This window comes from Glandiceps talaboti, chromosome 17 (assembly GCF_964340395.1).
Source record: "Glandiceps talaboti chromosome 17, keGlaTala1.1, whole genome shotgun sequence".
Lineage (NCBI taxonomy): Eukaryota > Metazoa > Hemichordata > Enteropneusta > Spengelidae > Glandiceps > Glandiceps talaboti.
Window position 1 is genome coordinate 1,573,598 of NC_135565.1, and position 17,133 is coordinate 1,590,730.

At 40.5% G+C, this 17,133-nt stretch overlaps 1 protein-coding gene across 3 annotated transcripts in view; it reads right to left on the reverse strand.

Moving 5' to 3' along the window:
- LOC144447983 (zinc finger CCCH domain-containing protein 11A-like) overlaps positions 1–17,133 on the reverse strand; it is a 71,441-nt gene that overhangs the window by 19,741 nt on the left and 34,567 nt on the right. For 2 of the 3 annotated variants that reach the window (XM_078138118.1, XM_078138119.1), the window contains exons 11-15: positions 15,988–16,128; positions 15,519–15,560; positions 14,837–15,028; positions 4,736–4,815; positions 3,820–3,994 (exon numbers count right to left, since the gene is read on the reverse strand). In XM_078138118.1, coding sequence (XP_077994244.1) covers positions 3,820–3,994; positions 4,736–4,815; positions 14,837–15,028; positions 15,519–15,560; positions 15,988–16,128 — 630 coding nt within the window. The remainder of the gene's footprint in view (positions 1–3,819; positions 3,995–4,735; positions 4,816–14,836; positions 15,029–15,518; positions 15,561–15,987; positions 16,129–17,133) is intronic. The other variant, XM_078138120.1, reaches the window with a different exon arrangement.

The following is a 17,133-nucleotide window of genomic DNA, read 5'->3' on the forward strand; positions in this document are numbered from 1 at the left end:
TTTTATTTTGAATTTGAATTTCCTTATATCGTTATGGTTGTAGCATATTTCAAGAGGAAAGGGTTATAATTTATGCAGCTTATTGCCAAAGTAGTATCATAGGTAAAATTTGAAATTAGGTGGTATTAGTTGAATCAAAGTTTGAGGAAGTCAAGTGGTGGTGGGTACGGGAGGGGAAAACCCCCTCCCATCCCGGAGATTTTTTAATTTCAAGGATTAAAAGAATGCTTTCTGGTGCTATTTTAACATGTAAAATTTTAAGTAGCACCCCCCCCCCCCCCTTTACTCCCCAGTTTTTGAGTGACCCCTTCCCTAAATTCCTCTGACCCCCCACTTACACACACACCATGGCTGTTCACTGCCATAAATGCAAGAGAAATCTAATCAATATGGAACATTGTATGTGTGCTTGCACACATACATGGGTGTGCAGGTGTTGCCAGGGCATACTATGCAAATGAGCTAAACAAGCGACATGATGACAATGGATATATCACATGACTTCGTTTGAAAATTCAATTTTAAAACCCCTAAAAAATAAAATTGGGTGGTTGACAGTAGTACCGATAGAATGACGTCATTGGCTTTGCTCTGAGGAGTCAATTAGAGTGATTTTCACAACATCACTGTTACTTCCGGATTGTTTTTTTAACCAAAAGACAAGGAATCAAGTATTGCTAGTAAACGACAACATCGGTCCGATTTCTAACAATCAATTTGAAACAGGATGTATAGTAGACAAATTAGTATGTAAAAATACCTGGTTTTGTTAGACTTCGTTATGCGATCGTCGAGATTTTTCCCTTATTGAATCGGGCACAAGTAGTGAACTGTCACATTTTAGTCAATAAACATTCCGTTAGCCAAATTGTTCAAGATTTAAATTTGTGCATGTCAGGCTATTTTTTCATTGTTTTTTCAGAAATGTGTATCACAATGACAGTGTTGAATGAGAAATTTGACTACATTTATACATTGATCAGCAACTTTGCAGTGTGTTCACGGCACAGTGCTGACAGTGGATTCCATGCATGTCGTCACACATTGCTTCATACAAGGATGACACCATTTCATTATCGAATGTTTTTCGATTATGAAATTATCAAGATGGTCCGATTTTCCTACCCCATGTTTAACTTAGTTTTTTAATATTGTCGTGATTTACCGTAAAAATTCACCCAATTTTGTTCGTCAAACCAAAGTTTTAACTATAAATTTATGTATACCATGACCGAATGACTAAATAGTGACCTCCACTGATAATCGGAAAAGGGACAAGAAAACTTTTCAATAGAAATAAATAAATATTTACTACATGTAAAAGCGGATCTAAATATTTCAGTTATGATTTCTTGTATGTGAATGTGAAATATGAGGGTAAAATATACATAAACAATAAAGGATGTTTGCATGCAATAGACACATACTGTCATCTGTACACATGTATATATAAGTTATAACCCATATAATAATATATTTAAATGAATGTAAATACTAGTATAAAGTTCTCAGTCTAGTCCAAATCATACCAAATTATTTTTAAAATATTTACTTGGGAAGTGTGATACCCAATAGAAAAATACAGACCTTACGACATGGTTACTTGGGAAGTGTGATACCCAATAGAAAAATACAGACCTTACGACATGGTTACTTGGGAAGTGTGATACCCAATAGAAAAATACAGACCTTACGACATGGTTACTTGGGAAGTGTGATACCCAATAGAATAATACAGACCTTACGACATGGTTACTTGGGAAGTGTGATACCCAATAGAAAAATACAGACCTTACGACATGGTTACTTGGGAAGTGTGATACCCAATAGAAAAATACAGACCTTACGACATGGTTACTTGGGAAGTGTGATACCCAATAGAAAAATACAGACCTTACGACATGGTTACTTGGGAAGTGTGATACCCAATAGAAAAATACAGACCTTACGACATGGTTACTTGGGAAGTGTGATACCCAATAGAATAATACAGACCTTACGACATGGTTACTTGGGAAGTGTGATACCCAGTAGAAAAATACAGACCTTACGACATGGTTACTTGGGAAGTGTGATACCCAATAGAAAAATACAGACCTTACGACATGGTTACTTGGGAAGTGTGATATCCAATAGAATAATACAGACCTTACGACATGGTTACTTGGGAAGTGTGATACCCAATAGAAAAATACAGACCTTACGACATGGTTACTTGGGAAGTGTGATACCCAATAGAAAAATACAGACCTTACGACATGGTTACTTGGGAAGTGTGATACCCAATAGAAAAATACAGACCTTACGACATGGTTACTTGGGAAGTGTGATACCCAATAGAAAAATACAGACCTTACGACATGGTTACTTGGGAAGTGTGATACCCAATAGAATAATACAGACCTTACGACATGGTTACTTGGGAAGTGTGATACCCAATAGAATAATACAGACTTTACGACATGGTTACTCAGAGTCACATTTTGGTTCCTCGTGAAAATTGTTGTTGTTATTGTTGTGTGTGTCAGCATCACTTTTTAGATCATTACAAATTAGTCTGTCTATTTTAAAATTCATGCTGATTGCATGTGTACATGTATTATCACTATTACTAGTATTAAAGGGTGACACTACTAGCACTTTCAGTCCGCACCATGCAACAAACAAGTAACTTGCAAATACATAGTATTTACATTTACAGATTTTATTTCTTTGACCAAATTAACAAAACCAGTGTGTTTCTGATAACCCAGCCAACCCTAGTTTAAACAACACACCTTTTTTAAGTGTTGAATATGGCAAAATGGTAAGACTTTACTCATACTTTGATGTAAACCTTCATGTCTTTCCCTTCTCTGTAGTCACTTTTATGAAATCATACTCCAGAGAGAGAGAAAGAGAAACTAGGTCATTTTAGACGACACAGTACAGTCTCAGAGTTAGTGCTAGGATTTTTAAACTAAGAGCCACAATCTTCATTTGTGGCGAAAAATACACATTTTTTTAAAGCCACAGAGGCATCTTATTAGCCACACAGTTTACATTTGTTATGTGAATAGAAACAAGATTGGCATGGGTTTATTGTTAGCAAATGTTTGGTTATTGCTTGGAAGTTGTGGAACACAACATTCAGTCACAGTTCTGGCTTGTAATTATCAGCTAAATCTTTTAGTGCAGTGTGACCTATAAAACTTGAATATGACCCAACGTATGGAAAACATATAAACAGTTTCATGTGCTCCATGGCCATTTCCTGATGTGGAGACTACGTCTTGGGTAGTTTAGAAACTACGTGCTGTTATCATTATATATCCACGTGATTGGTTACTTATTAACAGACTGGTTAAACAGGGTTTGCATCAATGTGACGGCCATTACGGCAAAGTCCCTTCCATTCATGGGTGAAGAGATCATTTTGGAGTATTTATACAGTGAAAGTTGCGTTGGTATCGTGCAATATATCAACAATTCCCACCATTCCAACTATTCATCATACATGCCGACTTTCCATATGCATGTAGTGAGTTGGCTATTGTGTTTGTCTGTTCTTGAACTATTTCCGTTTCATTACTCCAGTGATTAGATTTCCACGAACAACAGCCGTGACACACACACAAACACACACTGTGACACACACACACACAGACATTTCACCATTTGCACTAGTTACTGCACCTCAGTTCAGTTGTGCTAATAAAACTGATGACTGGACAAAACATCGCAGCCACTTCATCAAAAGGGATATTACTCTGATACTCTTTTGACTAACTGTTGTGTGTAACTGTATTGAAATGTGTTGGACTTGTATGAAGTGCATACCATTAGTGTTATCACACCATACAATTGGTGAAATTTTCATTCTTGGTTTCTCTTTCTCTTCGCCAGGTATACTTGTTATTTTCTCATCATCAGCTTCTTGTTGCCGTTGTCGTTTCTCTTTCATAATTTCTTCAAACGTTTTCACTTTGACTTCCATGAGAGGTTTCTCAGGACCCTATCACCAAAGACACAATTTAAAGTCAGGCACAACAAGGTATTAACAAGTTCTCCATTACACGACACACACACACGCACGCATGCACGCACGCACGCACGCACGCACGCACACACACACGCATGCAAACACACACGCACGCACACACACGCATGCAAACACACACACACATTCCAATAAATGCACACATTCAAATCAATAATCAATGGCCAAAAACACTATACTGGTAAGGCTAGAGAAATGACTTAGCTTGTTGGCCGAATGAAAATAACAAAATACTACCCCTATTTTTGCCTTTTGATGTTTTAATGTTTTACTTCCAGTTAGGCCCATGTTTCCAATACGCCACCCTAGTTTTAGCTGAACATTTGTGAGAATTTAGTTTTAGTTCTGAGTTAATTGTCTTGTTTTTAAATATCGCATTCCGGAGACACCAAGTGTAAGTTGAATTTGATACAGTACAGGATACATATTGTATTCATCTAATTCGTCTAATTTGTCTATGTGTTCTAGAAATGTATAGATATAGAAAATCTTATCACATTTCAAACTTTGACCGTTGAGTGTGTATGTCACGCTATGAATAGCCAATCATTACAACTACGATATAAGCGCCATACACTTCACAACTTAGATATCGAGTGGTTTATTTGCCACAAGACTATCTACAAGAAACACTTTCACCAAACCCTCACGATGTAAAACAATAAGGTTAGACTTGACTCGCTGTAGATTACATACCTGACAACTATCTTGTGGCCATGGAGTTAATAGTTTGCTTGTTTTATTTGCTGGTATACCTTTTGTTGTGGATGTTTCCTCTATGAGCAAAAAATTACGACAAAGCATAAAGTCAATTTGTAACACCAAATCAAAGTATTAAAAGTCAATTTGTAACACCAAATCAAAGTATTAAAAGTCAATTTGTAACACCAAATCAAAGTGTAAAGTCAATTTGTAACACCAAATCAAAGAGTAAAGTCAATTTGTAACACCAAATCAAAGTATTAAAAGTCAATTTGTAACACCAAATCAAAGTATTAAAAGTCAATTTGTAACACCAAATCAAAGTGTAAAGTCAATTTGTAACACCAAATCAAAGTGTAAAGTCAATTTGTAACACCAAATCAAAGTATTAAAAGTCAATTTGTAACACCAAATCAAAGTATTAAAAGTCAATTTGTAACACCAAATCAAAGTGTAAAGTCAATTTGTAACACCAAATCAAAGTGTAAAGTCAATTTGTAACACCAAATCAAAGTGTAAAGTCAATTTGTAACACCAAATCAAAGTGTAAAGTCAATTTGTAACACCAAATCAAAGTATTAAAAGTCAATTTGTAACACCAAATCAAAGTGTAAAGTCAATTTGTAACACCAAATCAAAGTGTAAAGTCAATTTGTAACACCAAATCAAAGTGTAAAGTCAATTTGTAACACCAAATCAAAGTGTAAAGTCAATTTGTAACACCAAATCAAAGTATTAAAAGTCAATTTGTAACACCAAATCAAAGTGTAAAGTCAATTTGTAACACCAAATCAAAGTGTAAAGTCAATTTGTAACACCAAATCAAAGTGTAAAGTCAATTTGTAACTGTTACACCAAATCAAAGTGTAAAGTCAATTTGTAACACCAAATCAAAGTGTAAAGTCAATTTGTAACACCAAATCAAAGTGTAAAGTCAATTTGTAACACCAAATCAAAGTATTAAAAGTCAATTTGTAACACCAAATCAAAGTGTAAAGTCAATTTGTAACACCAAATCTAAGTATTGACAGCTTATAACGCTATGCTTGCCTGGGTTTTCAGGGGGGGGTCTTCAAATATTTGGATTTGGCATGAGTGGAGGTGGGAGGGGATGGGAGCATTACTACAAATCTAGGGGTCACTAAACTTCAGTAGATGTACTCAAGAAGGAATTAATTTTTAGTATTGTTCCAAGAACAACTTGAACATTTTTGACACGCTGTAGATTCTGAAAATCTTTGTCAACAGATTGGCCCACTATTCAGTACATGTGACCTTATGGACATGGGAGCCTAATAAATGGATTAACTGCTCTGGGCAGTATCTAAGTTGCTCTGGGCAGTATCTAAGTTGCTCTGGGCAGTATCTTAGTTGCTCTGGGCAGTATCTAAGTTGCTCTGGGCAGTATCTAAGTTGCTCTGGGCAGTATCTTAGTTGCTCTGGGCAGTATCTTAGTTGCTCTGGGCAGTATCTTAGTTGCTCTGGGCAGTATCTTAGTTGCTCTGGATAGTATCTAAGTTGCTCTGGGCAGTATCTTAGTTGCTCTGGGCAGTATCTAAGTTGCTCTGGGCAGTATCTTAGTTGCTCTGGGCAGTATCTTAGTTGCTCTGGGCAGTATCTTAGTTGCTCTGGGCAGTATCTTAGTTGCTCTGGGCAGTATCTAAGTTGCTCTGGGCAGTATCTAAGTTGCTCTGGGCAGTATCTAAGTTGCTCTGGGCAGTATCTAAGTTGCTCTGGGCAGTATCTTAGTTGCTCTGGGCAGTATCTAAGTTGCTCTGGGCAGTATCTTAGTTGCTCTGGGCAGTATCTAAGTTGCTCTGGGCAGTATCTAAGTTGCTCTGGGTAGTATCTAAGTTGCTCTGGGTAGTATCTAAGTTGCTCTGGGCAGTATCTAAGTTGCTTTGGGCAGTATCTTAGTTGCTCTGGGCAGTATCTTAGTTGCTCTGGGCAGTATCTAAGTTGCTCTGGGCAGTATCTAAGTTGCTCTGGGCAGTATCTAAGTTGCTCTGGGTAGTATCTAAGTTGCTCTGGGCAGTATCTAAGTTGCTCTGGGCAGTATCTAAGTTGCTCTGGGCAGTATCTAAGTTGCTCTGGGTAGTATCTAAGTTGCTCTGGGTAGCATCTAAGTTGCTCTGGGCAGTATCTAAGTTGCTCTGGGTAGTATCTAAGTTGCTCTGGGTAGCATCTAAGTTGCTCTGGGCAGTATCTAAGTTGCTCTGGGCAGTATCTTAGTTGCTCTGGGCAGTATCTAAGTTGCTCTGGGCAGTATCTAAGTTGCTCTGGGTAGTATCTAAGTTGCTCTGGGAAGTATCTAAGTTGCTCTGGGTAGTATCTAAGTTGCTCTGGGCAGTATCCAAGTTGCTCTGGGCAGTATCTTAGTTGCTCTGGGCAGTATCTTAGTTGCTCTGGGCAGTATCTTAGTTGCTCTGGGCAGTATCTAAGTTGCTCTGGGCAGTATCTAAGTTGCTCTGGGCAGTATCTTAGTTGCTCTGGGCAGTATCTTAGTTGCTCTGGGCAGTATCTTAGTTGCTCTGGGCAGTATCTAAGTTGCTCTGGGCAGTATCTTAGTTGCTCTGGACAGTATCTTAGTTGCTCTGGGCAGTATCTAAGTTGCTCTGGGCAGTATCTTAGTTGCTCTGGGCAGTATCTAAGTTGCTCTGGGCAGTATCTTAGTTGCTCTGGACAGTATCTAAGTTGCTCTGGGCAGTATCTAAGTTGCTCTAGGTAGTATCTAAGTTGCTCTGGGCAGTATCTAAGTTGCTCTGGGCAGTATCTAAGTTGCTCTGGGCAGTATCTAAGTTGCTCTGGGTAGTATCTAAGTTGCTCTGGGTAGCATCTAAGTTGCTCTGGGCAGTATCTAAGTTGCTCTGGGTAGTATCTAAGTTGCTCTGGGCAGTATCTAAGTTGCTCTGGGCAGTATCTTAGTTGCTCTGGGCAGTATCTTAGTTGCTCTGGGCAGTATCTTAGTTGCTCTGGGCAGTATCTAAGTTGCTCTGGGCAGTATCTTAGTTGCTCTGGACAGTATCTTAGTTGCTCTGGGCAGTATCTAAGTTGCTCTGGGCAGTATCTTAGTTGCTCTGGGCAGTATCTAAGTTGCTCTGGGCAGTATCTTAGTTGCTCTGGACAGTATCTAAGTTGCTCTGGGCAGTATCTAAGTTGCTCTGGGCAGTATCTAAGTTGCTCTGGGCAGTATCTTAGTTGCTCTGGGCAGTATCTTAGTTGCTCTGGGCAGTATCTAAGTTGCTCTGGGCAGTATCTTAGTTGCTCTGGGCAGTATCTAAGTTGCTCTGGGCAGTATCTAAGTTGCTCTGGGCAGAATCTAAGTTGCTCTGGGCAGTATCTTAGTTGCTCTGGGCAGTATCTAAGTTGCTCTGGGCAGAATCTAAGTTGCTCTGGGCAGTATCTTAGTTGCTCTGGGCAGTATCTAAGTTGCTCTGGGCAGTATCTTAGTTGCTCTGGGCAGTATCTTAGTTGCTCTGGGCAGTATCTAAGTTGCTCTGGGCAGTATCTACGTTGCTCTGGGCAGTATCTTAGTTGCTCTGGGCAGTATCTAAGTTGCTCTGGGCAGTATCTTAGTTGCTCTGGGCAGTATCTAAGTTGCTCTTGGCAGTATCTAAGTTGCTCTGGGCAGAATCTAAGTTGCTCTGGGCAGTATCTTAGTTGCTCTGGGCAGTATCTAAGTTGCTCTGGGCAGTATCTAAGTTGCTCTGGGCAGTATCTTAGTTGCTCTGGGCAGTATCTAAGTTGCTCTGGGCAGTATCTTAGTTGCTCTGGGCAGTATCTAAGTTGCTCTGGGCAGTATCTTAGTTGCTCTGGGCAGTATCTTAGTTGCTCTGGGCAGTATCTAAGTTGCTCTGGGCAGTATCTAAGTTGCTCTGGGCCAGCGTGCGAAATTAACGCCGGTCCTTCGGCCCGAGACCAACAGATTTCCGTTCGGACCGACGGTTTTTCAGAATTACAACAACGTATCGGTCCTTATGACCGATTGAAATTTGGAGTAAATAATAACATTTATTCAAAGATATATCCAATTTCACCTACATGAATCTGATCTTGTGTTACCTATTTTACTCTCGACATCTCGTTCAAGTCAAGCGGCACAGAGCTAGCTCGCTACGTGTTGTTGCCAATGTTGATATCATGACTACACTACATGACGTAGCATGCAGCGTCTAATCATCTGCGTCTTAGACATTCAGACTCATTTTACGCATTCAGCGCATACGTCTTTTTCCGCCATGATATCGTACTCATTTAATCATTGTTGTAAAGTTTACTGCTCGAAGTGTATGAAACTTTTAACGTGTTTGAGACAGTTCCACGTTGAATTTATAAAGTATGTGGCGATATTTAGAAGGCGGCAATGAGCTTCCGAAGAAAAAGACGAAACATACACTGTTTTTTAAAGGCTGGTATAGCCGGTAAATGTTATTGGGTTTCCCGATCAATTTACCGGAGTTCCCCATATCTGTTGCCGCGATCGAAAATGGCGTTTTAACTGATAAAGAAGGCAGGTACACTTCGTAAGATATCTCCAGTATGATATTTTTTTTTTGTAAAAACAGTAAAAAAAAATGCGTAGTCTGATTGCTTTCAATTTGATGCATATGATAATGTACGTCCTGTCATGTTGTAATCAACGTGTAGACTTAGAAATGTTGCATTTTTGTTGCCATTGTTGTATCTGGAAAATTACTGCATCATGCCAAACACGGGTACATAGTGGATGACACATTATAGTACAGTTACCATATCACGTTCCCACGTCAAAAAAACTCGCACTTTAAGACATGTTTAGCCATTCTCTTCATCATGGTCAGATTTCTTACACAAACAGTCAGAGACGATACTCAATACACCACGGTAGGGTATACGGGTAGGGCTTTATGGGGGCTTCATTACATATGTAAAGACCGAAGGAAGACGAAACCGCCCCGTGTCACTGAGTGGATGGAAATTGAAATAAAGCAAATACACAGTTTTCAAGAGGGATAGTTACGCGATAAAACTTTCTGCTATGATGTGAATGTGTGGGTCTACGTTCGATAAGAGTTGGAAAGCTACATCAGCTGTTGCCACAGACGATGAATCTGACTTTGGATTATGTGATTCAGAATTTAGTGAATCGTACAGAGAGGAAGGAGAGGACTGTGATCTCTTAGAGATTGCAGATAATGTAGATTTATTGATTCATTCACCCATATTATCTACAATCTATGGATCTGTATTTCTATGGTGGAATGAATACATTCAGTCTCAGACCACTATAGTCTATAAGAACAGAATGAATATGCAGTCTCTAGCTGGGTTCATAGTTACAAATGAAAATCTCTACTCACAGAGTCAAAAATTACTTGGTTGGGAATCCAAAATTTACTTTTGACTCTGTGAGTGGAAATTTTATGAAATAATAGTGGATAGTGAACAATTCGTTGTACTCTCTTTTACTTTTATATCTAAAGATATGCTGTATCATATTAAAGTTCAAAATCATTTAGTCTGTAAATGGGGGAGGGGTGTAGATACAGGTAGTGAACATGGACTGCATTGAGTATGGACCAGCAGTTTTCCTTAAGGACCAGCAGCATTTGCTACATGTCGGTCCTTATGACCAGTAGTCATTTCCCCTTAAGTTCACACACTGCTCTGGGCAGTATCTTAGTTGCTCTGGGCAGTATCTAAGTTGCTCTGGGCAGTATCTACGTTGCTCTGGGCAGTATCTAAGTTGCTCTGGGCAGTATCTTAGTTGCTCTGGGCAGTATCTAAGTTGCTCAGGGCAGTATCTTAGTTGCTCTGGGCAGTATCTACGTTGCTCTGGGCAGTATCTAAGTTGCTCTGGGCAGTATCTTAGTTGCTCTGGGCAGTATCTTAGTTGCTCTGGGCAGTATCTTAGTTGCTCTGGGCAGTATCTAAGTTGCTCTGGGCAGTATCTTAGTTGCTCCGGGCAGTATCTTAGTTGCTCTGGGCAGTATCTAAGTTGCTCTGGGCAGTATCTAAGTTGCTCTGGGCAGTATCTAAGTTGCTCTGGGCAGTATCTTAGTTGCTCTGGGCAGTATCTAAGTTGCTCTGGGCAGTATCTTAGTTGCTCTGGGCAGTATCTTAGTTGCTCTGGGCAGTATCTTACTTGCTCTGGGCAGTATCTTAGTTGCTCTGGGCAGTATCTAAGTTGCTCTGGGCAGTATCTTAGTTGCTCTGGGCAGTATCTAAGTTGCTCTGGGCAGTATCTAAGTTGCTCTGGGCAGTATCTAAGTTGCTCTGGGCAGTATCTAAGTTGCTCTGGGCAGAATCTAAGTTGCTCTGGGCAGTATCTTAGTTGCTCTGGGCAGTATCTAAGTTGCTCTGGGCAGTATCTAAGTTGCTCTGGGCAGTATCTAAGTTGCTCTGGGCAGTATCTTAGTTGCTCTGGGCAGTATCTTAGTTGCTCTGGGCAGTATCTAAGTTGCTCTGGGCAGTATCTAAGTTGCTCTGGGCAGTATCTTAGTTGCTCTGGGCAGTATCTACGTTGCTCTGGGCAGTATCTACGTTGCTCTGGGCAGTATCTAAGTTGCTCTGGGCAGTATCTAAGTTGCTCTGGGCAGTATCTAAGTTGCTCTGGGCAGTATCTTAGTTGCTCTGGGCAGTATCTTAGTTGCTCTGGGCAGTATCTATGTTGCTCTGGGCAGTATCTAAGTTGCTCTGGGCAGTATCTTAGTTGCTCTGGGCAGTATCTTAGTTGCTCTAGGCAGTATCTTAGTTGCTCTGGGCAGTATCTTAGTTGCTCTGGGCAGTATCTAAGTTGCTCTGGGCAGTATCTTAGTTGCTCTGGGCAGTATCTTAGTTGCTCTGGGCAGTATCTAAGTTGCTCTGGGCAGTATCTTAGTTGCTCTGGGCAGTATCTTAGTTGCTCTGGGCAGTATCTAAGTTGCTCTGGGCAGTATCTTAGTTGCTCTGGGCAGTATCTTAGTTGCTCTGGGCAGTATCTAAGTTGCTCTGGGCAGTATCTTAGTTGCTCTGGGCAGTATCTAAGTTGCTCTGGGCAGTATCTAAGTTGCTCTTGGCAGTATCTTAGTTGCTCTGGGCAGTATCGAAGTTGCTCTGGGCAGTATCTTAGTTGCTCTGGGCAGTATCTAAGTTGCTCTGGGCAGTATCGAAGTTGCTCTGGGAAGTATCTTAGTTGCTCTGGGCAGTATCTACGTTGCTCTGGGCAGTATCTAAGTTGCTCTGGGCAGTATCTTATTTGCTTTGGGTAGTATCTAAGTTGCTCCGGGCAGTATCTAAGTTGCTCCGGGCAGTATCTAAGTTGCTCTGGGCAGTATCGAAGTTGCTCTGGGCAGTATCTTAGTTGCTCTGGACAGTATCTTAGTTGCTCTGGGCAGTATCTTAGTTGCTCTGGGCAGTATCGAAGTTGCTCTGGGAAGTATCTAAGTTGCTCTGGGCAGTATCTAAGTTGCTCTGGGCAGTATCTTAGTTGCTCTGGGCAGTATCTTAGTTGCTCTGGGCAGTATCTACGTTGCTCTGGGCAGTATCTAAGTTGCTCTGGGCAGTATCTTAGTTGCTCTGGGCAGTATCTTAGTTGCTCTGGGCAGTATCTAAGTTGCTCTGGGCAGTATCTTAGTTGCTCTGGGCAGTATCTTAGTTGCTCTGGGCAGTATCTAAGTTGCTCTGGGCAGTATCTAAGTTGCTCTGGGCAGTATCTTAGTTGCTCTGGGCAGTATCTTAGTTGCTCTGGGCAGTATCTAAGTTGCTCTGGGCAGTATCTTAGTTGCTCTGGGCTGTATCTAAGTTGCTCTGGGCAGTATCTAAGTTGCTCTGGGCAGTATCTAAGTTGCTCTGGGCAGTATCTTAGTTGCTCTGGGCAGTATCTAAGTTGCTCTGGGCAGTATCTTAGTTGCTCTGGGCAGTATCTTAGTTGCTCTGGGCAGTATCTTAGTTGCTCTGGGCAGTATCTTAGTTGCTCTGGGCAGTATCTTAGTTGCTCTGGGCAGTATCTAAGTTGCTCTTGGCAGTATCTTAGTTGCTCTGGGCAGTATCTTAGTTGCTCTGGGCAGTATCTTAGTTGCTCTGGGCAGTATCTAAGTTGCTCTGGGCAGTATCGAAGTTGCTCTGGGCAGTATCGAAGTTGCTCTGGGAAGTATCTTAGTTGCTCTGGGCAGTATCTAAGTTGCTCTGGGCAGTATCTTAGTTGCTCTGGGCAGTATCTACGTTGCTCTGGGCAGTATCTTATTTGCTCTTGGTAGTATCTAAGTTGCTCCGGGCAGTATCTAAGTTGCTCTGGGTAGTATCTAAGTTGCTCTGGGCAGTATCTAAGTTGCTCTGGGCAGTATCTAAGTTGCTCTGGGCAGTATCTAAGTTGCTCTGGGCAGTATCTTAGTTGCTCTGGGCAGTATCTTAGTTGCTCTGGGCAGTATCTTAGTTGCTCTGGGCAGTATCTTAGTTGCTCTGGGCAGTATCTTAGTTGCTCTGGGCAGTATCGAAGTTGCTCTGGGAAGTATCTAAGTTGCTCTGGGCAGTATCTAAGTTGCTCTGGGCAGTATCTAAGTTGCTCTGGGCAGTATCTAAGTTGCTCTGGGCAGTATCTTAGTTGCTCTGGGCAGTATCGAAGTTGCTCTGGGAAGTATCTAAGTTGCTCTGGGCAGTATCTAAGTTGCTCTGGGCAGTATCTAAGTTGCTCTGGGCAGTATCTAAGTTGCTCTGGGCAGTATCTTATTTGCTCTTGGTAGTATCTAAGTTGCTCTGGGCAGTATCTAAGTTGCTCTGGGCAGTATCTACGTTGCTCTGGGCAGTATCTAAGTTGCTCTGGGCAGTATCTTAGTTGCTCTGGGCAGTATCTAAGTTGCTCTGGGCAGTATCTTAGTTGCTCTGGGAAGTATCTTAGTTGCTCTGGGCAGTATCTAAGTTGCTCTGGGCAGTATCTTAGTTGCTCTGGGCAGTATCTACGTTGCTCTGGGCAGTATCTAAGTTGCTCTGGGCAGTATCTTATTTGCTCTTGGTAGTATCTAAGTTGCTCCGGGCAGTATCTAAGTTGCTCTGGGCAGTATCTAAGTTGCTCTGGGCAGTATCTTATTTGCTCTTGGTAGTATCTAAGTTGCTCCGGGCAGTATCTAAGTTGCTCTGGGCAGTATCTTAGTTGCTCTGGGCAGTATCTAAGTTGCTCTGGGCAGTATCTTAGTTGCTCTGGGCAGTATCTAAGTTGCTCCGGGCAGTATCGAAGTTGCTCTGGGCAGTATCTTAGTTGCTCTGGGCAGTATCTTAGTTGCTCTGGGCAGTATCTTAGTTGCTCTGGGCAGTATCGAAGTTGCTCTGGGCAGTATCTTAGTTGCTCTGGGCAGTATCTACGTTGCTCTGGGCAGTATCTAAGTTGCTCTGGGCAGTATCTTATTTGCTCTGGGCAGTATCTAAGTTGCTCCGGGCAGTATCTAAGTTGCTCTGGGCAGTATCTTAGTTGCTCTGGGCAGTATCTTATTTGCTCTTGGTAGTATCTAAGTTGCTCCGGGCAGTATCTAAGTTGCTCTGGGCAGTATCTAAGTTGCTCTGGGCAGTATCTAAGTTGCTCTGGGCAGTATCTTAGTTGCTCTGGGCAGTATCTAAGTTGCTCCGGGCAGTATCTTAGTTGCTCTGGGCAGTATCTTAGTTGCTCTGGGCAGTATCTTAGTTGCTCTGGGCAGTATCGAAGTTGCTCTGGGAAGTATCTAAGTTGCTCTGGGCAGTATCTTATTTGCTCTTGGTAGTATCTAAGTTGCTCTGGGCAGTATCTAATTTGCTCTGGGCAGTATCTAAGTTGCTCTGGGCAGTATCTTAGTTGCTCTGGGCAGTATCTTAGTTGCTCTGGGCAGTATCTAAGTTGCTCTGGGCAGTATCTAAGTTGCTCTGGGCAGTATCTTAGTTGCTCTGGGCAGTATCTATGTTGCTCTGGGCAGTATCTACGTTGCTCTGGGCAGTATCTTAGTTGCTCTGGGTAGTATCTTAGTTGCTGTGTAACTATATGTCAACTAGCCTAACTTGATAAACTAAAACTTTAAAAGGCAGCTAATGAAATGATAAATGACATGGATAGTCATTGAAGTGACTGCTGGTAGTTATTACAATAATTTTCCACTGCCTGTATAAATCACCTACCTTTACATTTAGCACCAACAGGTGGTCTGTAAAGTTCTCGTGTTTTTTTCAAATTTAATTTCCGTGGCAAATTCTTCATAGTTTCCTCAACCTTTGATTCTCCTTCATCAATATCAACATTATTTCTGAGTGCCTTCTCCATTCGTAATTCTTCTAAAGTTTTGACTTTGATTTCCGGATTTGCTTTTCTTTCTGTGGATACATGCGGATACATGGAAACGACACTATCAACTACTATGACACAATTTTTTGCAGCCAGTTGACAACAATCTGCTTGATCAAAGTGAACCAAGTAAGATTTCATTGATGTCTATGTAATATATTGTTGACTTATTTGATATCTTTGTCTTACTAACTACCTAATAGTTACATTTGTTACAGATTGAATACACTTTTATTAACCACCTACATGTACTGGGTTTATCATTAAATCAACCATCTACTGGGTTTATCATTAAATCAAACACCTACTGGGTTTATCATTAAATCAACCACCTACTGGGTTTATCATTAAATCAACCACCTACTGGGTTTATCATTAAATCAACCACCTACTGGGTTTATCATTAAAGCAGGTGATAATAGTTTTATTTATTACCTTGTATTGTGGGAGACATTAGAATTTCTTGATTTGGTTAATATATGAAATTCAATTTAGATACAAACAATATAATTGACTCACCAGCTGTGCTCCTAGTCTGGTCCACTTCTTTAACTTCTTGACCTAAAATTTAAGACAAGTCATTGAGAATGACATAGTCCCCGCTATAATTGGGTTTTAAGGAATTATCACTACTCTGATCACGCAACAACATTTATATTTTTCATATCAACATGATTTTAAAGAAATTGGCAATGTGTAAACACTACAATGTGTCTGTGATAGGCATAATTGACCCTGAAGGTCAAGGTCAAAGGTAAAGGTCTCCAAAGATAGCTTGCATCTGATAATATTGGGGTAGACACTTGAATGGAGTGTCTGTGTATTACAGTTTTTGAGTTGTGCAGTAAATAATGATTTGTGACGACAAATATCGGTATGGCTGCTATTTGGTCAAATATACATTTATTAGAAAAAGAATGACCAATCACAATATCCATCACTTCATTGTAGGAAGCTATGTTTAAAAAACAAGAAGGGCGACCCTTACCTTTATTCACAACAATAACCTTTCTTGTCACTTGTAGACAACTAGAACTATTCTGATCAGTTCTCGGACTCTCTTCATTCACATGTTTTTCCTTCCTGATTTCTGACAAAGACTTGATTCCAATATCACCAACAGGACTAGCTGTTTAAAAAGTAAATGGTGCCAATGGTATTGTAGCACAAATGTATACTTTTTTTAAATAGTATTTGGCTGCTGCTATAGGAATGGGTTTGTTGCTAGGCATATTTACTTACAGTTTTGGAATCATTAGTAATTTACTTACCCATCCCAGGTTCCATCTTTGCAATATCATAAAATACAGTATCATAAAACTGAGGGCCATATTATTACCCAGTACAATATCATAAAACTGAGGACCATATTATTACCCAGTACAGTATCATAAAAAACAAGTCATTGAGAATGATTGGGTTTTAAGGAATTATCACTACTCTGATCACGCAACAACACTTGTGAACCTAAATCAAACAGATTTAGATATGTTGTGTCTGCTTGTTGGACATGGAACATGCCTACAACAATAAAGGATGGGTCGGGTATGGGGGATTGTATCACAACGAAAATGGATATGCACATGTATGTCATAGAACACTGTCCTAATACCAACTTTGAATGAGATCTGTTCAAGCATGTCTGAGTTATGGCTTTGGACATGGAAAAATTGCAAACAAAATGGCTGCCAGGCGGCCATATTGGATCGTATCACGATGAAAATGGATATGCACATGTATGTCATAGAACACTGTGCTAATACCAACTTTGAATGAGATCTGTTCAAGCATGTCTGAGTTATGGCTTTGGACATGGAAAAATTGCAAACAAAATGGCTGCCAGGCGGCCATATTGGATCGTATCACGATGAAAATGGATATGCACATGTATGTCATAGAACACTGTCCTAATACCAACTTTGAATGAGATCTGTTCAAGCATGTCTGAGTTATGGCTTTGGACATGGAAAATTCACAAACAAAATGGCTGCCAGGCAGCCATATTGCATCATATCACAACGAAAATGGATATGCACATGTATGTCATAGAACACTGTCCTAATACCAACTTTGAATGAGATCTGTTCAAGCATGTCTGAGTTATGGCTTTAGACAGGGAAAATTTGCAAACAAA